This window comes from Sarcophilus harrisii, chromosome 2 (genome assembly GCF_902635505.1).
Source record: "Sarcophilus harrisii chromosome 2, mSarHar1.11, whole genome shotgun sequence".
Lineage (NCBI taxonomy): Eukaryota > Metazoa > Chordata > Mammalia > Dasyuromorphia > Dasyuridae > Sarcophilus > Sarcophilus harrisii.
The window spans coordinates 375,967,096-375,990,644 of NC_045427.1; the positions used below are offsets into that span (position 1 = coordinate 375,967,096).

General features: G+C 36.1%; 1 protein-coding gene across 7 annotated transcripts in view; it reads left to right on the forward strand.

Annotated features, from left to right (window-relative positions):
- Positions 1-23,549, forward strand: part of ARHGAP26 (Rho GTPase activating protein 26) — a 514,081-nt gene that overhangs the window by 363,255 nt on the left and 127,277 nt on the right. For all 7 annotated transcript variants that reach the window (XM_031953469.1, XM_031953472.1, XM_031953473.1 and 4 more), the window contains one exon: positions 20,900-21,059. In XM_031953469.1, coding sequence (XP_031809329.1) covers positions 20,900-21,059 — 160 coding nt within the window. The remainder of the gene's footprint in view (positions 1-20,899; positions 21,060-23,549) is intronic.

A 23,549-nucleotide genomic window follows, 5' to 3' on the forward strand; every position in this document is an offset into this window, starting at 1 on the left:
AATTGAAGTCTATGAATATTATGGAATATTATTGTTCTGTAAGAAACAGGAACTGATGCTAAGTGAAGTGAGCAGAACTTGGAGATCATTATATATAGCAATCACCAGACTATAGGACTATCAATTCTGATGGACGTTGCTCTCTTTAACAATGAGATGATTCAAGCCAGTTCCAATTGTTCAGTGATGAAGAGAGCCAGCTACACCCAGAGAGAAAACTGGGAACTGAGTGTAGGCCACAACGTAGCATTTCCACTCATTGTTATTGTTTGCTTACATTTTTGTTTTCCTTCTCAAGTTTTTTTTTTTCTCTAGATCCAATTTTTCTTGTGCAGCAAGTTAACTGTATAAATATGTTTACATATATTGGATTTAACATATATTTTAACATATTTAACATGTATTGGACTAACTGCCATCTAGGGGAGGAAGGAGGGTCAATGTTGAAAAATTACCCATGCATATGTTTTGTAAATAAAAAGCTATTTTTAAAAAGGCTCTTCAGCTAAGAAGAGTAAATTTTGTTAATCAATAACTAAAAAAAAAGAAAAAAGAAAACTATATTTTCATGTATTTTGAAAAATAAAATTCCATTAAAAACAAAATAGACTTACCAATTAATCAGGCAGCTAATATCAGAATCCATCTTTCTTGATTCCTAGTCTTTCTCTTAGAATTGGTTTTTATTTTGTCTTTGAGACACTTCCATGGTTTGTTGTTATTCATTCATTAATCATGTCCTTATGGACAGTACTGTCCATGGGGTTTTCTTGGCTAAGATACTGTCATTCTTTGCCATTTACTTCTCCAGTGAGTTAAGGCAACTAGAGATTAAGTTAATTGGCCCAGGGTCACACAGCTAGCTACTTTGTGTCTGAGACTAGATTTGAATTCAGGGCATCCTGACTCCAGACCTGTCTTTATCCTCTAAGCCATCCAGCTGCCTCTTGATTTACTTGATAATAATTAATAATAATTTATGTAATGCTTTGGGATTTGCAAAGAGCTTTTAAAATATTTGTACTCAACAAATCCATTTCTAAAAGAAAACACTAGACTGGGAATTGAGAAAGCTCGGTTTTGATGTCAATTTGATGAGTAATCATCTCATGAATAAAAGAGAAATCCTATATATTATTCTATTTAACTTCTCTGCTCCAATTTCTTGATCTATAAAAAAAGATAAGGCACTTATCCAGGATCACACAGCAAGTATGTGTCTGAGGTCATATTTTAATTCCCTCTGTGACCCCCCCATTTTTATCTACATTAGTATGGCATCATTTTCCTTTATTGCCTCATGAGCCCTCTGAGTAGGATTGTAACCAAGGCTATATTGATTGAATTAGGTAACCCACAGTTTATGTAACTTCACTGTGAGAAATATTAGCCTCCCCTTTGAAAAGTACTGTATTTTGATCCTTTTTGTGTTATTTGTTGACTGTGTTAACTTGTTCGCAGATCTAGATCTTATCCCTACTCTATTAAATACTTCATGGTGTCAGCTTCTACCTTCCCTTCTCCCTTAAAAAAGTGCTAGTCCTTCCCATTTAAATTATCTAGCACTTCTCTTTTGATGCGGTACTTTATTTAATAACAAGGTGGCAGAATTTGGCCGATTTTGATCCTTTGGGTTCCTGAGATATGATGGGGGTAATCAAGTTTCCCCAACACAGTCTGTGTCCATAAATACAACGAAACAGTTTGGATGCTGATCTCTTTCTCTCCCTCCAACATATATTGTGTTTCACAGATCATTTGAGCTGGGCTTCAACTTGGCCCACAGTCCTATTGTGGTTCCAGTGCAGACAATTAACAATTTAGTGTGGGAAACTGAGGCAAAGTCTGGTCAAGACCTTAATAAATCCTGAGAAGTACTCAGATATCTGGTGAATGTCTAGTCACGTTTCTCTCTTTTCCCTTTTATGGTTGATGATGATGATTTTTGATTTTAAAAAATAAATTGTGTGCTATTTTTCCAACAGCTGATATTGATAAAATGACTGTTCAGCCATCTGAGGAGTATTTTAGGCTCTTGCAAACTACTCTTCAAGCATCCTATCAGCTTTATTATATTTTCCAATTCATAGAATAAATTCCCTGTGTCCTCATGTACTGAGGACTAGCTAGTCATTTTTCCTGCATTCATATTAAAAAACAGTCTCGGTTACATCAGGCTAGTGAATCACTTTCTTGGGCTTATAAAAGGATAAGCAAGGAGAGATTCCTCAATTTTCTAAAAGAACTGGTGTGAACAACGTTATTCCTCCTCAGTAATGTTGCTTTCTTTACGTGCTCACAAGCCAAAATGACTTTTGCCTCTCGAGAGGCAAGGGGCTGTGATCCGGAGTCACTGCTCCACCTCTGATTTCAACAACTTGGTTATTGGGGAGATGCCACATGGCCAGAAGCCAATATCTTCACCTTTCATTCAGCCTTTTTTGTTCCTGTTCCCTCATCTGTAAAATGGGGAGAGTGATACTGACCTTCTTCAGAAAGCAGCTGTTTGTATTAACTAATTGATGTTTGTAAGATGCTTTAAAACACCAAGTGCTCTGTAAATGTTTAATGCCTGCATTGTTCATGGGTGACTGGTATCTCAATTGATGGCAGGGGATAAGTGTGACCCTTGCTTATTCATAGCTTTTTCTTGAGATGTAGTGAAAAATTTTTCTTTCTCACACAACTTCCCAGTGGAGATTCCATAAATGACTGGACAGAAGTTCCTGCGCAAAGCATCTTGTGCATTCTTACACAAGATCTTGCAGAAAGTAGACCGAATTAATTAATATTTATTGTACTGAATTTTTTTTACAACTAATTTTGAAGAGGAAGAGATGTTTCCTGGGCGATTAGTGGCTTTTGTGGGCTGGGCTGTCATCAAAGAGGTGGCACCTGTCTAAAAGGAAAACATTGATTTAAATAGATGGAGATATAGGCCATTCCAAACCTGGAAGAAGAACATGAATAAAGGCATGGAGATTGCAAAGAAGTGAATGGGGGAGAGAAACATTTACTAAATACCTACTATGTGCCAGACACTTACTAAATACAGATATCTTATTTGATCCTAATAACAGCTCAGGGAGGTAGGTGCTAATATGAGCCTCATTTTATAAATGAAAAAATTGAGACAAGCAGATTAAGTGATTTGTTTGGAATCAATAACTACTAAATGTCTAAAACCAGTTTTTAACTGGTCTCTTAATTCCAGACCTAGTGCTTTGTTCATTATGTCACTGGCTACCTCTGGAAGGAAGTCTGGAGAGGAATGGAATAGAATATAAAAGACTCAGTGATGGCAAATTCAAATAGAAACAGTCATTAAATCATTAATTAGGATCCCTGTGGGTTGCATATTGACTTAGTCTTGATGTAATATATATCTGCATTTAATTGTATTTTTATTTGCTGTATATCTGGCAATTGCATTTCAATAATCTGATTCTGGTTTCACTGAAGAAGACTACTGACACCTATGTCATAGGTAGCTATAATGTCTTCAGGAAGTCTCTTTCTTGAAGTTAGCAAAGTACCTGGCACATAGTAGGTGCTGTATAAATGCTTATTTCCTCCCATGCTTCCTTCCACTTTTCCAGTAATTTTTCACTCTATTTACATCCTGTCTACTCCCCCAATCCTAATCTCCTTCAGTACTTACCTCCAGGCTGTTCTTCAAATAGACCCTCCATTTTTCAGTTCTAGAAATTTTTTCTGACTGGTCCTCTTGCCTTTGTCCCTCCTTATTTCCTGGCTTCCTTCAGGTTAAGCCTAAATTTCAACCTTCTTGAGGAAACCTTCCTCAAAGCCTCTTTCTTTAGGGCCTTCCCTTTGATGATTACCTCCCCTTCTTACTTTATGTATTATACATAGCTATTTGCAGACCATGTCCCCTATTAGATTAAATTGTGAACATCTCAAAGGCAGGTGTTGGTTTTTGCTTTTTTTTTTTTTTTTTCCTTATCTCCAGCACTTACCATAGTGCTTGGTACATAGCAGGCACTTAATATATGCTCCTTATATATATTCTTTGACTGACTTACTAGAAAAGTTTAAAAAATACCTGAAGTCCTAAATTCATGGAAGAATAGACTCTGCCCTTGCCCCTAGGAAGTGTGTGTCTATTTTGCTACACTCACTATCTCCATAGCTCAGGCCATCGTGTGTGTGTGTGTGTGTGTGTGTGTGTATACACACACACACACACATATATACATACACACATGCACATTTTTTTTTGGTTATTGCTTCTCCATAACCTCTTTGTGGATGAGGATTCTCCCTCCAGACAGACCTATGTATTTATATCTATCTATGTAAGGCAGGGGGAGGGGAGAGAGAGAGAATATAAATGCAGAGTAAGTGATAAATAAGTGCTTTCTCATTCATTAGACAGAAAGGCATTTAACTCACTATATAAATGTGAATTATTCTAATAACAACATAAGTAGAGTGATATAAAAAGGGAAAGACAGAGAACATATGAAACAGGTAACAGAGAAATGTAAAATATGTAAATAATGTAAAGACAACCTCTGGCTCTCTTTTGCTCACCATCTGCCACAGTCCACTTAAACATCATGGTGTACAGCAGTAATTCATACACAGAAGCACTGTGCCTAGAGGTTGTCGCAGTTTGAGCTGACTCTGATGTCAGCAAGTAGTTATCCCAAATAGTGTCACATAAGAATGAAGCCAGTGGCAACATCCAGCATTTAGATCCCTCTGGGAAAGATTTCAGTGTACCACAAGAATAAATATATTTTCTACCTAGTTATATGCCAAATATAGCATAAGGAGTAAAGGAATGGCAGTGGATTTTGAATGACCTGGGTTCAAGCCCTACCTTTGACCTATACTGAGAGATTCTGAGTGTTTTAGCTCTCACCTCTCTCTGCATCCTTGACAGCTCTGAAACATAAGTAAGAAATAATTTGGAACCCACATTGGTGTGGAGGCTTCCTTTATCACTGATGAAATTATGGGACCAGACCGTTTCTCATTGCTACCTCTCCAAAAGGTGTAAGCAATCAAGCCTTTTTAGGGACCTTTTAAAAAAAGTCTCTGAGGTGCTTCTGAAGACAATTGATTGAAGTGTCAGGAAACCCATTTTACTTGAGGGAATGGTAATCTCATCTAATATTTAAAAGGTAGAGTTTAAAGTAGAGTTTTAAAAGGTACAGAAGAGAGGATGGGAGGGCCTAAAGGGGAATCAAGGACATCTGAGTTCACATCCTGCATTAAGCACTTTTAATTATGTGTCAGTCTTTTGGACCTAAATGAAGGTACTAACAACACATACGTAACAGGGTTATTATGAGGCTCAAATAAAATAATGTAAGTAATTCATTTCACAAACTTTAAAACAATTATTATTTTTAAAACTTACAGTTTTATATTTGGTAAAATTTACATTCAAATGGTCCTAGTACAATCATACTCTTGTTCTTTTGCGTTTGCTGTTTTGCAAATAATGAATAGGTAACTAAAAGAAAGATTAAATGAGAATGTTGGGACCATGTGTGCAAAAATGTTTGTGGCAGCCCTTTTTGTAGTGGCAAGAAACTGAAAAATGAGTGGAGGCCCATCAGTGGAGAATGGCTGAATAAGTTATGGTATATGATGTTATGGAATATTATTGTTCTGTAAGAAATGATCAGCATCTTATGAAGAATCATAAAAGGCATCTTTTGTACAACTCTTAGAGCAGATTGGATAATGCATGTAATATATATCTCTTCCTATTCCCACAGCTTTCTTCTGGTAGACGTCTACATTTTGATCATTTTTAATACTTTGTATTTTGAAGGTTAATAGTAGATGGTTGTTTCTCACTTGTTGTCGTGGTTATTTTAATTGTTGTTTAATTTCATATGTGCTTGCTCTTTTTGTGGTGGCAAAGAATTGGAAAATGGGTAGATGATGCCTGTCAGTTGAGGAATGCCTGAATAAGTTATGGTATATGAAAGTAATGGAATATAATTGTTGTATTAAAAATGATGAACAGGCTGATTTTAGAAAGGCTTAGAAAAATTTACATGAACTAATGCTCAGTGAAACAAGCAGAACCAAGAAAACATTGTATATGGGAATAGCAAAACTATGCAATGATCAACTATTATAGACTTAGTTCTCAGCACTTCAGTCATCAAAGGCAATCCCCATAAACTTTGGATGCAAAAATTCCATTTATCCAGAGAGAGAACTGTGGAGACTTGGTGTAACTCAACATATGCTATGTTCACGTTTCTTTTTCTTCTTCTGTTTTTATTTTCTTGTGGTTTTCCCTTTTAGTTATGATTTTTCTCTCCCAATATGATTTATATGGAAATATGCAAAAAATGAATGTACATGCATAACCCAAAAAAAGTTGTTTTACATGTAACTGGGAAAAATAAAAAATGGTTTAGGAAAGAAATTAAAAAAAAAAAAAGATTTCATCTATGGTTGATTGTGACCATAGTTTTCTAGGTTAGTCTTATATGAGCTGTGGTAAGCAGAAAAAGCTTTGAATTAGGGCCTGATTATTATTAAGGGATCAACTTAGGTTAGATCAGACAGGTTCACCCTCAAAGAATTGACTTTCATGGTTCTGGAAATTCATGAAAATTTTTGCTAAGGCCTCCTGGGGTTGGTGATCTAGACCTATGGAGAGAAGAATCTATTAAAATAACAGATCTTTTGATTTTAGAATCCTATGAAGTTCTCTTTTTAGAATCTTTTCCCGTAGAATAAAAAATTATTTTTCTCATAGTAGATATTGTGTCAGTCCTTAGAGTTGGGGGCAGTCAGGCATGAGAAGTTCTTCTTCAGTTTCCTTTTCTCCTCAAGCTATCAATTTCATAAAGGCTAATATTGTGTACTAGTACACCATTCCCAGAAAAGTCATACTCAGAGTAGACTGATTCATTAGTTAGTGTTGGGCTACTCATTTAAGTTCCCTAGAACTCTTAGTACATATTAAAGAAAGAGAAGGCATGCTGCTGTCACTGGAGGCAGAAATGAGATAGCCAATTGTTTTTAGAACTTTGAGATCTTTGAATCAAAGCAACTCATAAAAATGGATAATTGGGCATTGTATTAAGTAGATCTAAAACTAACATGCCTCTTCTTTTGAAATACTTCAATGGTTTAATTTTCCCTTCCCTTTTGGAAGGGATGTGGGAAAACTGGGACAACAACACATTGTTGGTAGAATTGTGAACGGATCCAACCATTCTGGAGGGCAATTTAGAACTATGCCCAAAGGAGTATAAAACTATCCATACCCTTTAACCCAGCGATGTTTCCACTGGGCTTATATCCCAAAGAGATCTTAAATGAGGGAAAGGGACACACATGTGCAAAAATGTTTGTGGCAGCCCTCTTTGTAGTGGCAAGAAGCTGGAAACTTTAGTGAATGTCTATCAGTTGGAGAATGGTTGAATAAGTTATGATATATGAGTACTGTAGAATATTATTGTTCTATAAGAAATGATAAGCAGGATTATTTCAGAGAGGCCTGGAAAGACTTACATTAAATAAAATAGAACCAGGAGATCTTTGTACATAACAGCAGCAAAATTATATGATAATCAATTGTGATATAAGTAGTTCTCTTTAACAGTGAGATGATTCAGACTAGTTCCAATGGTCTTATGATCAAAAGAGCCATCTATACCCAGAGAAAGGACTGTGGAAACTGAGTGTGGTTCACAACAGCATTCTCACTCTTTCTGTTGTTATTTGCTTGCATTTTATTTTCTTCATCATTTTCTTTTCTGGTTTTATTTGATTTTTCTTGTACAGCAAGATACTTATATAAATATATATGCACATATTGGATTTAACATATACTTCTACCATGTTTAACATATATTGGACTGCTTGCCATCCAAGGGAGGGGGTGGGAGAAGAGGGGGAAAAACTGGAACATAAGGTTTTACAAGGGTTAATGTTGGAGAATTATCTATGCATATATTTTCAAAAATAAAAAGCTTTAATTTTCCCTTCCCTCTTACTTCTTTTGATTTAATGTTCCATCCTTATTGTATTATATTCAAAGTTTCATTAAGAAGTTACTCTCTGATAGCCTGGATCAAACAGAAATAAAATTCCATTATATTTAGAGGAGTGTTCAATATTTTTGTAATTTTTCAAATGTTTAACTTTTTCTCTCCTTTAACAATATTTTATTTTTTTTCCAATTACATGTAAAGAGAGTTTTCAACATTCATTTTTGTAAGATTTTTAGTTCCAAATTTTTTCTCCCTTCCTTCCTTCCCTCCCCCTCCCCAAGATAGCAAGTGAAGTGATATTTACAAGTATAATGTGCTTACATTTCATGGAGTCCTCCCCGGCATCATCCACTTATGTCTGGTCTTGCCACGTGGCAAGCGGTCTCCAAGCAACCTAGACATAATCTGACTTAACACAAAACATGCAGCATTGCTTTTTTTTTTCCCCCCCTCTTCTCTCCCCCTCCCCCTATTATATCCTAAATATGAATTTGAAGCTGGTGAAAGGAATCAGATTAACAGCCCTGGAAAACTGAAGTCTTCTGGTTAACCACAAAATAGGTACAGTTCTAGTAACAGTATTTCCAGTTGCTCTCCTTTATATTCTTATTCTCTCTCTCTCCCTCTCTCTCTCTCCCTCCCTCTCTCCCCTTCCTCTTTCCTTTCCTCCTTCCTTCCTTTCTTCCTTCTTTTCCATCTCTCTCTCTCCACTCACAGCTTTGTTTTTGCCTGCAATAGGAAAGAAGGAAGGATCATTTAGAACCCCATGGGATATAGCTCACTTGACTCTTACATATCCAAGAATCTACATTGCATGATGGAAAGGGTACTGTACTTAGTCAGAAGCCCTAGTTTTTAGTATCACATGTGATACTTTCATGTTAGAGAACTGTGGGCAAATACTTAATTACTTTTGAGCTTCATTTTAATTGACTGTAGAAGAGGGATCTTTATATACTAACTACTTCATGAGATTTTTATGAGGGAAATAAATCTAATACTTATTTTAAATATTTAGATAACTAAGGCATTATAGAAAAATACCTAGTGATCCCTTCCCTGACTTAGCATCTGCTTGTTTTTATATTCCATTATAAATATTCTTTGTGCTATTGTTATTCAGTTGTTGCAGTTAGGTCTGATTTTTCATGACCCCATTTGGGGTTTTCTTGGCAAAGACACTGGAAGAGGTTGCTATTTCCTTCTTCAGCTCATTTTACAGATGAAGAACTGAAGCTATTAAACAGGGTTAGGTGACTTGCTCGATGTCTTACAGCCAATAAGTGTCTGAGTCTGGATTTGTACTCTGGAAGAGCAGTCTTCCAGACTCGAGGCCTAAGAATCCACTCTCTCCACTGTGCCATTTAGCTGCCCATCAGTGTTCATGGCTACATAGAACTGAAAGTCTCCTCTGAATCCATTTAGTTCATCCCCCTCCTTTTGCAGCCATGATAGCTGAGATCTAGTGAGATTAAATGATTTGCCTAAGATCTCCCAGCAGGCAAGTTGTTAAGATAAGTATTCATTTGTATCCTTCAACTGTAAGAACTCTTTCTATTGTACATGTGAAAATGTAAGAGAAAATATAAGCTTCTAGAGGGCAGGGAATTGTTAAGGATCATGTCTAAGTGAAGGGACAGGTCAGTTATCCGAGAGCCTCCACAGCTGTGAATCATAACATCTGAAGGAGTTGCAAAGCAGCCTTTTCTGACACAGGTGTTGCTTGTGAAATGGGAATGAAATAAATTGGAGGTTAGAGAACAGCAACTGCCTCTCAGTCTCCTTACATCATCATCATCATCCATCCATCCATCCATCCATTCATCCATCCACTCACATGCTACAGGTTTGAGTTAGATCTCCATCAACCACTGGCAGGTGGGCCAGTTATTCCTGCCAGAGCAGGTTCCATATCACAACAGGGAATCGTTGTATATTTTCGTCTTTATGCCCCAATCCCTGGTGCAGAGTCTGGCATATAGCATACAGTTAATAATTGCCTTTTTAAGTGACTCAACTCACAATGCAAGGCATTATTAATTCATGAGAAAATATACTTAACCTGGATGATCTGAGGTTCCATCTCTTATAATCTTTGTTCCTCTAAACAGTAGGTACCTGGATTAAGTACTATACAAAATACTTTAATACAAGATACACAATGTGTATACATGAATGTATATGCATATATTGTATGTTCTTCCTTTTTGAAAAATTAAAAATGGGGTGATATCTTTATTTGTGTGAATTAGAGATAAATTGCACCTAGATATCAGCCTTACTCTTTCTTGCACAGTCATTGTAGTCCAGTAGCAGGACAAAAATCCCAGGTACTAACTATACATTTTAAAAGTTTCTAGTCTTATCAAGGAAGAGAAGACCAGCTATAATGAGTGTTCAGATGATCATGGTTAAAAAATAGCCTATACTAATAGAGCTTTTGAAAGTTTAAAAAGCACTTATAGGAGTTCTCATTTGTTCTTCCCAATGATCTAGTGAGGTAGGTAGGGCAGAACCTATTTCTGCATATTATAAGATAAAAAGACTGAAAAGTGAGGTGAATTGCTCAGTCATCCAGTCCTTACATCGCAGAGACTAAGATTTGAATCCAGGTCTTCTTCCTCCAAATAGAGTAATATTTGTACCTCATAATTTGTATTGTTGCCTGTGTCCTATGAAACTAATTGTAGTGATAACTCACAATTATGTAGTACACAGAAATTAATATGAGTTTATTCATAATAACTATGTGAGTTCTGTAGTATGAGGAGGTACTTGTAGCCTTGGAGGTGTTAGATTCCAATCCTGGCGATACCACTCACTTCTGTCACCTCACTGGAATATCCTAACCTTGCTCCACTCCACAGCTGTTTCTGTATCTATAAAATGAACAGGTTGGACTATGTGCCTTCATAGGTCTCATGCATCTCTACATCTATAACCCTACCAGGGCTTTAAGGAAAAGAAAGGAGGGAGAGAGGGATGGAGAAATACACAGAATATTTTATTTCCTGTTTATACTATGCTACGTACTGAGTAATAGCACATAAACTGGCATTTCTGTAAAGGTTTGTAAAGCACATATACAGGTTTTCCTCAAAATCTTAATGTAGTAGTAAGCTTTAATAACTTACAGTTGCACTAAGACTTTGCATATATGGGGGGAGTGTGTGTGTGGGTATTGTAAATCAGTAAAAAATTTATAAATTTATACAAAGTAACTAGGGGAAAAAGACAGAGACATGGAGTCAGAGTTGAGGGAGGGAAAAAGAATTCTCTTACCACAACTCTAAGAAATTGACACTACTGATATTATTATCACCCCCGTTTCACAGATGAGTAAATAGGGAAGTGAAGTGACTTGCCCACAATCACAGCTTACATAAGTGTTAGAGATGAGATTTAAACCCATGATTTCCTGATTGCAAATCCAGGGGACTTTCCATTATTCTGTAATGATTTTCAAATATGATAGAAGGAAATATTCACTATAGACTGGAATAAGTCAGAGGGAAAAACTTAACAAAGGAAGATTGGACTTGAAAGGATGAGAACAGGGAAAATAGTCATGGCAACCTTAGTGAATATATTGAGATCAGATTCTGCTGAGCAGATATACTTATTAAGATTAGAACTGAATACAAAGAATAAGTTAAGAATAAAAAGATGGGGCCAGATTATGGAAAGCCTCCACAACCATCTGCAAAATTAGGACTTCATTTGTTAAATTATGGGGAGAGACATTATTGGAATTTCAGCAGAAAAACCTCTTGAGTTCTTTCATTATGGCCACTGAAGTTGATAGACTTTTCAGCTTCATATAGGAAAATACAGAACAGGAAGAGTTTGATAGGCAAAGCCCAAGATAATATTATGGCTTTTGACCTTGACTTCAATTCCTGGCAATGTTCTAGAACCTGTGATTAAAGGGTTGATTTGTGAGCACTCAGAAAAGGAAGTAGTGATTACTATGAGTCAGTAAAGGTTTATCAAAAACAAGTAATTCAAAGCTAACCTCATTTCCTTTTTTTTTTTTTTTTCCTTTTGAAAGGGTTACTAAAGTGGCAGATAAGGTAAATTCTGTAGGTAGTATATTTAGGTTTCAGGAATTCAGTACAATTTAATAAATATTTATTATGGGTATTCTATATACAAGGAGTGATCTAGTTGAGAGGATAGGAAGACCCATGCCAAAATGCTCGTGTCCTCTGCAGCTCCCTCTTTTGGAGGAATATTTCTTCTACATGTATAAAACAAAGAAAAGTGAGAGAAAAGGGTGGAGGAGGCAGCATTAGGAAGGAGGGCATAGGAAAAGCTTCATGGGAGCAGGGGGTCTTGAGCCCTTTGTTCTTGAAGAATGACAAGGATTCAGAAATACCCAGAGAACACAGTGGGTAATGAAGTATATAAATGCGTGGTGGTAGTGGTTGTTTCTGGAAGAGGACCCTGTCTTCAGGAAGGTGATGCCATGAGATGTGAGTGGTTTAGATTTCATTGAGGTTATGCAAGATCACTAATTCACTTTTTCCTCCAGAGCCATCTTAGTGCGATGGAATGGCGCTCTGCAAAGCAATGGAAGATCTTGGACTATTTAACCTAAGTAAAATCTTTAATAGGTCTCAGTTTGATTGAGGCAACAGCCCATTCAGTGATTTAAGGATAGGTAAGAAAGAAATGAGGTTAAGAAAGGCTTTTTTTTAATCTAGTCAAAAGAAAAGTAATCAATCTGGGAGAGGGGGGATCCTTAAGGTTTATGACCTACACAGAGACAATTGCTATTTACAGTTAATTCAACCTGAGCCAATTCTAGACATATTAAGTTTGGGTTCTAAGACCTTGAATAGAGGTGAGCAATGGAGTGTCAGGTTTGAAGAACAGCTAGTAATTCAGTCTGGAACAGAGAGTTCATGAAGGGAAATATTTATGAAATCTTGGTAGAAAGGTAAGTGGGAGCCAAATTGGGGAGAAATTTTCAACACCAGCCTGAGGAGCTTATATTTTGTTGTTCAGTCATTTTCAGTTGTGTCTGACCATTTAGGGTCTTCTTAGCAAAAATAGCAGTTTTAACATTTCCTTCTCTAGCTCATTTTACAGATGAGGAAACTAAGACAAATAAGGCCCAAACATAGGCCTACTAAATTTGGCCTGGGACCTTGCCTGGAGGTGAGCAATGAAGAATCAAATTTGTAAGATGACTTTCCTAGGGTCACACAACTAATAATAATTGTCTGAGAGTAAATCTTGGTCTTCATGATTTCAGGCCTGGTGCTCTATCTATTGCACCATCTAGCTGCTCCTGACTCAAATGTAGTATATAGGAAATGAGGAGTCACTGAAAGTTGTTATGCAAGGATATTTTTCCCTGTCACATATTTTAGAAAGGACAAGGACAATTCAATCCATGTTTGGAGGAAGTTAATCAAAACAGTAAGGAGACTTTTGATGGTGCCATCTAAGAAGCAGATGAAAGTACTTTGTGGAGGAGGAGGAGGAGGAGGAAGGGGGTGGGTGGGTAGAAGTCTGAGAGGAAATAGCACAGATGTCTTCAGGTATTTGAAGGGCTATAAACAAAGGCTAGGTGGCATTTAAGAATGTTAGAGACGATATACCTGTTTAGGGAGAGACTGGACTTCAGTGGTCTCTGAAGTTCCTTCTCTCTCTAGAGATTCTGTGATTGACAGACTGTAGAAGTCTAAATGTGTTTTGCTTCATCTCAAAGCTTCTCATCTTCAAATGGCTTCTCAGTTAAAAGAGAAGGCTGAAATGAGTACTCTAGCCCATAGAAACCACGGCTTTTAATAAACCAACTAATATATATGACAATATTTATCAGTGTTTGCAAAATCATACATCTACCCATTTGGAGTACCTCATCACCCACACAGGTAGAATAATGTAATATGTATATCATGTCTCTTAGGGTAGCTAGGGGTCTGCATTGTATAGAGTACTGGGCTTGAAGTCACAAAGACCTGAATTCAAATCTTACCTCAGACACTTACTAGCTATGTAACCCTGTGCAAATCACTTAAATTTGTTTTCATCAGTTTCCTCACCTGTACAAATATTTGAGAAGCAAATGGAAAACCATTCTAGGCTTAGAAAGAGTAGTAGAACATGATTGAAACAACTTAAGAAAGCCTTCCACCTGTACCTGAAGTATAGAAGTACTTATTCACTTCTCTGGGATCAAGACTGGCCAGCCATCTCAGTACTCGGTGTTATGCTTCGTTTCAGTGTTATTTCATTTATATTATTTTAATTATTGCCTTCTTGCTTATCTTATTCTGCATCACTTCACATGCCTTCAATAGTTCTCTTGAATTAATATTCCATTACATCAATATGCCACAATTTGCTTGGCTGTTCTTCAATTGATAACACCTATTTGGGCCTTCGATTCTTAGTTATCACAAAAAATGCTTCTGTGGGACATAATAAATAATGCTGGAATATCTTTTTTCTTCTAATAGTTTTTCTACAGTTTGTTATACTAATTCAACCTCACCTCAAAGGACATGTTAGACTTACAAAATAAACCATCAAGGTCCTTATATTTTTCATCAGATTTGTTTGCCACTTTCTCCTCCTCCTTGGACATGACTAAAATGGCCGGACAACAACAACAAACAACTTTTAATTTTTGAGTACCATGCCACAGAATTGAGTAGAATTTGTGTAGCTGCTTTCTTATTGTAAGCTATATTTAAAGTTTTCTTGGGGAGCAGGAATAATCTATTTTGTTTGTTAATATTTCATATTTAATGGTATCTGACAATAATACATTCATTTTTTTTAGTTTGGCTAGAAATTTTCCCATCTGTCAATACACCTTAAAATAATCCTTTTCATTGCTCCTGAAAGAAATATTGGGTTTGCTTTTGAGACTCTTGCCTCCTTCATAAGAGTGGTCTATAATTTGCTCTTTCCAGTCCAATTATGCATCCATTGGCAGTACCACTTGTACTTCCAAAAGAAAACTTCCAGGGAAATTTGTTTTATAGTGAGATGGAGTTGCTTCTTGGACTCAAGGACAACTTTTAAGGACCTTTGGACACAGTAGCCAAGTGGCTGTCGGGCTACCCCAACTGAAGGATAAGGACAGGAGTTTTAATATATGTAAACAGCAATAATTTTAATAAGGACCAAGTCTGAGATTTGATTCTAAGTCCTCTGATTCCAAATACAACATGATTTCCACTGTAATACCTCATTTCCAATTCTTTCTCTACCTGTCTAGGTACACATAAGGCCATTTATCCATGAGGCAATCTAGTGGATAGAGAACTACACAGTTAGAACATTTTGTCATTTTTGTCATGTCTGGCTCTTCATGACCTCATTTTTATGGGATTTTCTTGGCAAAGCTACTGGAGTGGTTTGACATTTCCTTCTCGGGAAAGGGACCTGTATGTGCCAAAATGTTTGTGGTAGCCCTGTTTGTAGTGGCTAGAAGCTGGAAAATGAATGGATGCCCATCAATTGGAGAATGGTTGAGTAAATTGTAATATATGAATGTGATGGAATATTATTGTTCTGTAAGAAATGACCAGCAGGATGAATACAGAGAGGATTGGCGAGACTTACACAAACTGATGTTGAATGAAAATGAGCAGAACCAGGAGATCATTATATACCTCAACAACGATACTGTATGAGGATGTATTCTGATGGAAGTGGATTTCTTCGACAAAAAGAAGATCTAACAGTTTCAATTGATAAAGGATGGACAGAAGCAGCTACACCCAAAGAAAGAACACTGGGAAATGAATGTAAACTGTTTGCATTTTTGTTTTTCTTCCCAGGTTATTTTTACCTTCTGAATCCAATTCTCCCTGAGCAACAAGAGAACTGTTCGGTTCTGCACACATATATTGTATCTAAATATATATGTAACCTCTTTAACATGTATAGGACTGCTTGCCATCTGGGGGAGGGGGTGGAGGGAGGGAGGGGAAAAAACAGAACAGAAGTGAATGCAAGGGATAATGTTGTAAAAAATTACCCTGGCATGGGTTCTGGCAATTAAAAAGTTATTAAAAAAAAAAAAAAGATATTTCCTTCTCCAGGGTTCCCATTTTACAGGTGAGGAAACTGAGGCAGAAGTTAAGTGACTTGCCTAGGGTCACACAGCTAATAAAGTATTTGTCTGAGGCAGATTTAAACTCAGATTCTACCTTCATTACTCACCTGGTTATGTGACCTGACATATCCTTTAAACTTTCTCACCCTCAATTTCATCACTATCTCTCTGAACCTCAGTTTCCTCATCTGTATAATGACAGAGTTGGATCTGATATCGCCCTCCGGCTTTAACATTCTGGAAAATGTTGTGGGGATATAATGATACATACATAAAATGCTTTGCCAAAAATTAAAGTGCTATGTAAATAGTAAGAATTGTTATATTATCCTTCTCATTATTGTTGTAATAGACACACTCAAAATACTCATTTTTTTTTCCAAGAATTGTTCTGGAAAAAGTCAAACCCTTTTGGAAACTCTGGAGTTTACCATTCTTCACACACATACACATACACACACACACACACACACACACACGATTTAATTTATAAGTAATAATTACTCTTATTTGGAGTCATTGATGCCCAAAGGCATTTGGAGTAAAGCTATAGTAACTTCCAATATAAATAGGTTTGAGAAAAACTCACATGATTCGTTGTACTTTTAATGATTGATTTATTTAATGAAGGCTTGGTGGCTTAAAAAAACACATTGATTTATATCTTAGGAAATTTGTGGAGGGGGAAAAAAGATTTATTCCCTTTGTTACATTATCATTTGGCACCTCAATGTAATAAATTGTTCTGTCACTTAATTATTATTACCATACAATTCTATATAGTTATGTAAATTATTCCAGACTAGATTATTAATGGGTTCAGATTTTAACATACCCTGTAAATTAAAATCACAAGCCTCAGTGCTATGACAACTTTGGCTATGCAGAATGACTTGACAGATTATGTAAATGTGTAAACCCACAAATTGGCAAGACTTTGCACTGGAGAGTGCAAACAGGCTTCTGGATCCACTCATTAGCAAAGTCTATAAAAGACAGAAAGACTGCATTCTGGACTGGTAATGGAGCGACTGCTTGAGGGCTTCTTCATTCAGATCCTATGTCATGCTGAGTCTTGACTTAGCACCTTCATAGAAAAGGCTGCTGGGCCCAAGCGTGTGCCAGGCCAGGATACCTATGATTCATTTCTTTAATATTCCATCTTTCTCATATGTTCATGCCATTTTAAAAAAAAGAATCATTGCAGCTGGCTTCTTTGCAGTGTACATAGAAACTTGTTACGAAGTCCTGTTTTCAGACTCTGGAAGAATCCACTGGAATCTGCTGTCTTTAGGGTGAAATGGATGATAATTGTACTTCTATAATTAAAGGAACCATTTCCAATGCTGTTGTTAGGGCAGTCTGTGTTTTGTATATTCCAAACCAATTTGGATATAATTAATGAGAAAATAACATTATATACTGAATGCACATTGACATCCCTCTTGGAATTTGAAGGAAAGCAATGGAGATTGAATTGGTTTGAACATGCAGAGATTATGGGCTTCAAACAGAAGATTTGTGGACAACTTAGAGATGGTCACAGGTTGAAGTGACTTAGTTGCCTGTTGTTGGAGCCCAAATTTGGAATTTCATGATTACAGTGTTTATCTCTAATCCATCTCCCAATATGTGGTTGGGATAGAAATTCCAAATTTCTGCTCCCCTCTGTAGAATTACTCTTTAAATGTGGTATGATATTCTAGAGTTTTCTAAATGCTAATGAGGGCCTATATAGGCAAAGCTAGAAACTGGATTCAACTCATCTAGTTTAAACCCACAGGTATCTAGAAAGCATCACCAGTATCCAGGTGATGGAGGTATTCAGTACCTCTCAATGAAGTCTGCTTTCTTTTGGACAATTCTAAACGTTAGAAAGCATCTACTGCTCCTAACTCTGCCCTTCTTATTGCTTTTTATATTAGAAAAAGATATAAATTATAAGCCTTCACTTTAAGGTACTGTATCTGGAAGGTGTACAGGGAAATGGCTGCCCTTCTTGTCATTCAGAGACATTCTCATGTAGACTCTTTTCCTGTGAGTATAGTCAGGACATTGTTGGTAGTGTGGATATTACTTGGAATCAAAAGGCACCATATTTCTTGTCTCCCTTGGGGAAGGAGAAAGTGGTCTCTAGCAAATGAAGGTATTGCCTGAAGAAAATTTGGAGGAATGAACATTTATATGCTGATTAGACTGGTTCATATATTCTTTTGATATAGACTTAGAATTTTAAAAGCCAGTATTTTGTTCAGAAGTCCTTCCTCCTTCCCTCCTTCCCTTGTACCCTTGATAAAAATAGAAATTATAGAAGGAATACATTTATAATTCTAGGAACAAAGATTATTTTTACTAAATGACCCAGGAATTACATTTGTGGAAGGGCCTTTGTTGATTAGTTTTACCTTTAACTGAAAATTAGTCATAAAATTCTCCCTCCCCGTGTCTTGCCCCCCCCCCCCCCCCCCCCCCCCCTCTTAAGGCAATTGGGATTAAGTAACTTGATCAGGGTCACACAGCCTGGTGTGTCTGAGGTTAGATTTGAACTCAGGTCCTCCTGACTTCAGGGCTGGTGCTCTATCCACTGCCTTTCCTAGCTGCTCCATAAGTATCATTCTTTTAACAGAATAAGTACCTTGAGGCAATTCATATCATTTTTCTAATTCCCATCTTCAGTGATTTTCATCATTGCAGCAGTTTTCCTTATTGGCTGGATGTGTTTGTATTCAATATTAAATATCTGGATGGTGATAGTACTGTTGAATTACACCTATCATTTTTCAGTTATGTAAGTGCAGGTGAACATCTATTCTGCATCTATTAGTTGGGGAGCCCAGAAATTAAGTGATACTTGTCCAAAGTCACACAACTAGAACATCCAAAGTGGGACCTTGAATCTAGAGCCAACTGACTATCTATTTGGGTTAGGCTGTACTCCTTAGCACCAGTGCTATTAATTAAATATATTTTTGTATATTGTGTTTTCATTTTGTGTACTACTTGTATTTAAGTAAATTAATTTATAGATATAAAACAGGAATTTTTTTTTTTTTAGTGGAAGGACTTTATAAGACTTTTGAGTTGCCCCCCATATCCCCATCAAAGTTATTCATTCCTTCTCATTCACTTCTCCTGTTATATGGTCATAGCTATTATGTTCTATCTTCTCATTCTTTCTTTTGCATTATGCATTATTTTATCAAAATCCTTTCAGAATTCTCTTATTATTTTCTTTTTTGGGAATAGGTTTAATTGTAATATTCCATTATATTAATGCATTATAATTTATTTAAGTGTTTTCCTATTGTTGGACAGAACTTGACTCTAATCTTTAGTATTTTTAGATAATACTGATGTGAAAAAAATCTTTAAACCATGTCTCTTTGTACATTCTCAACAATATTCTTATTGAGAAAAACAGCAGAGTGATGTAGTAGATAGTGAGTTGGACTTCAATTCATGAACCTGAGTAAAGATTTTGTTTCTGATATTTACTAGCTGTATGAACATATGGACAAATCACTTAATGTCTCTCATCTGTAATGGTTCCTTATCTGTATAATGAAGTAAATCATACCTCTGGTATTTTCCTCATGGCATTATTGAAACGTCCAAATGAGATAAGATATGTATGATACTTTTGCAAACTTTAAAGGACTATATACATGTCATTTATTGCTAATTATTCTAACTTCTACAACCTACTGCCAAGTTGCTCACCAAAAAAAATATTCTATAAGTTTGTAATTCCAAAAAGAGTGAATGACTATACCTGTTTCTTCATAATCCTGACAGCAGTGAATTTTAATTACATTTGCCAGTTTGGTGGTTATGAGGTGATATCTCAGAGTTTCATTTAGTTTTTATAATTTAGACCTCTGTGGTATGAATAAGAGTGAGCATTTTTTTCCATGTGTGTGTATGTGTGTGTGTATGTGTTTAATGATCTGTCTGTATTTTTTGATTATCCATTATGGACAGAGAGGGGTATTTGAATATTCATATATGTCATGCCATTTAGTAAACAGTTATGATTTACAACCATACGGTTTATTTTGGCCCAAGTTGGGATGAAGGTCAATGCTTTTGGGTGTATCCACTTTTGTTCATTGAAAATGGGCATATTTATTTACAATTTCCTTTTTCTGATACTTCAAAATACAAGTGGCATTGACTGATGATAGAATAAAAACTTCCTTCACACAAGATGGATCTACTATTGTATATCTTTATTGCAATTTATGCAGCTCTATATTTCATATAATGAATGTCATATGTGCAAAATGATGGAGCTTATTATTGTGGGAAAACACATAGTTTATTTTCTAACTTGTTTTTAGGTTTTTCATTCTGCCTATTATGAAAATTATGTGTTTTATTTTGCACTTATGTTTGCAAACTTATCCCATCTGTGGAATGTGTTAGAGGATAAAGAGGTGTTTGACTGTTGTCAAGAGTATTTCACTCTTGTATTGTCAAGAGAATCAGAAACTACGTAAGAAACTTTTGACATTGCTTTCTCCCCAGGCAACAGGTAAAGCTTCCAGGTTGAAATCTTCTTTAGACCATTGGAAAATGGCAGGATGGACATTTGTGTTTTTCTCTTTAGAATGATGACTCACACCTGTCCTTTTCTGCCAGCCTTTGACCCTCTGGATGTGAGCACCCAATAGGGCAGTGGGTTTCTTCAGGGTGACTCTCTGGTGTTCTGAGACAAACTCATACCAAATAAGAAGGGGGAAGAAGCCTGAGACAAAGAAAGGAACTTTCCATTCTGTACATTATTTCTATTTTATCTTCTTTTTTTTTTTCCTCCCAGTGTTGCTAATAACCACAAGCAAAATTTGATGACCGTGGCAAACTTAGGTGTGGTTTTTGGACCCACGCTGCTAAGACCGCAAGAAGAAACAGTGGCAGCCATCATGGATATCAAGTTCCAGAATATTGTGATTGAGATATTAATAGAAAACCATGAAAAGGTAATGGTTGTTTTTGATCCCTTAGAGTGTCAGTAAAGAATTTGTCTAATGAAGTCATTTTTTGAATGAATAAATGGAGGAATGGGGAAAGGAAGCAGTTAAATGATTACTTAATGCAAATTTCTTTGCTAAGCTAGGAAAATAAATAGAAAAATAAGAAAGTCTTTGCTCCCAAGGGGAGATGTGGGGGAGACATACAAATCCAATGGAATAGTTCCATGGTCCTTAAGAGTATAGCAACAAAGCAGATAGTGTTGATACCTCTTCTTAATATTTAGTGTTAAGCAGACAGCATTGAAGGATAAAAGTGGAAACTTGCTTGGTGAAGGGAGCATTAGATTTAGAGTTAAATGATTTTAATTCAAATCTTGGATCTGCTGATTATTATGTACATGATTTGAACATATATTTTGACTTCATTTGGCCTTACTTTCCTCAGCAGAAAAGTGAGAGCTTGGGTAGGGCTCTGTCACCTAATTAGTTCTATGCCATCTCTAAAGACTTATTTCATCATCTATAAAATGAAAAGGTAGGACTCTTTGTTTGATCCTAGTGTAATCTTTATTTTACAGATTAGGAACCCAAGTCAGGGAGAGGTTGATTTACTTGTCCAAGGTAATTGTCTGGTACCAGATTTGAACTCAGGTCTTTTCTTTTTCTTTTTCTTTTTAACTTTTCCAGTACTTATATGTTTATTTATTTTTCTTTTTATTTCTTTAATTAATTAATTTACAAAGCATATGCATGGGTAATTTTTCTAACATTGACCCTTGCAAAATCTTTTGTTTCAAATTTTCGCCTCCTTCCCCTCACCTCCTCTCCTAGCTGGCAGGTAGTCCAATACATGTTAAATATATTTAAAATACATGTTAAATCCGATATATGTATACATATTTATATAGTTATCTTGCTGCACAAGAAAAATCAGATCAAGAAGGAAGGAAAAGAAAAACTGAGAAAGAAACCAAAATGCAAGCAAATAATAACAGAGAATGAGAGTGCTATGTTGTGTTCTACACTGTTCCCACAATTCTCTCTCTGGGTGTAGATGGCTCTCTTCATCACTGCACAATTGGAACTGGTTTGAATCATCTTATTGTTGAAGAGAGCTGCATCCGTCAGAATAGATCGTCATATAGTCTTGTTATTGCCATGTACAATGATCTCCTCTCTGCTCATTTTTCTTAGCATCAATTCATGTAGGTCTCTCAAGACCTCTCTGAAATCATCCTGCTGGTCATTTCTTATAGAACAATAATATTCATTTACCATAATTTATTCAGCCATTCTCCAACTGATGGGCATCCACTCAGTTTCCAGTTTCTAGCCTCTACAAAGAGGGCTGCCACAAATATTTTTGCACATACGGGTCCCTTTCCCTTCTTTAAGATCTCTTTGGGATATAAGCCTACTAGAAACATTGCTGGATCAAAGGATATTGGTTCAAAAGGCAAGAGGTGTAACCTGCCGAATTGTGGAGGAGAAATATACACATGGAACAGCTTTAGCCAAAAGTAGATTGTGTGGATCAAGTTATTTATATAAAGAAAAATGAATCTTGCTCCTTTGGTGCTCTGTTTTGTCTTTCAACTCCCATGTGCAGCTAGGAGGTGGAGTAGAGTCAGGAAGACCTGAATTCCTATCTTGTCTTGGACACTTACTAGTTATATGATCCTGGGCTGGGCACCTAATTTCAGTCTGCCTCAGTTTCTTTATCTTTAAAATGGTGATCACAATATCACCTACCTCATAGGGTTAGTGTAAGCATAAAATGAGTTGATATTGGTAAAGCATTTACTACAGTGCCTAGTTTATATTAGGTACTTAATAAATGCTTATTGACTGACATAAAGGAAATGTCACATAAAATTGACTACTGTTAAGACTGACATTGATAAGGATGATTTTGCTGATTCACTTCATCTTCACAACTCTTTATCACCTAATGTACTTAATTAAGGACCCTGAGAATTAATGAAAAAAATGCAAAAGGATAGTGCCCTAGCAGTACCAAACCTAAAACTCTATTATGAAGCAGCAGTCATCAAAACTGTCTGAATACTGTCTAAAAAATAGAGTGGTGGATTAGTGAAATAAGTTAGGTATGTAAGATAAAATAATAATTTTAGTAATCTATTATTTGATAAACCCAAACACTCCAGTTTCTGGGATAAGAGCTTACTATTTTTGTCTGTTTGACAAAAGTTGCTCGGAACACTAGAAAATAGTATATCAAACTCAGCACAGACCTACATTTCACATCCTATGCCAAAGTAAGATCAAAATGAATACATGATTTTGCCATAAAGGGTGATACTATAAACAGATTCGGGAGGAAGGGATAGCTTATCTTTCATATCTTTGGAGAAGGGAGGAATTTATGAGAAACTAGAAATACAGAACAATGTTAAATGCAAAGTGGATAATTTTGATAACATTAAATTAAAAAGGTTTTGCACAAACAAAACCAGTGCAGCTAATATTAGAAGG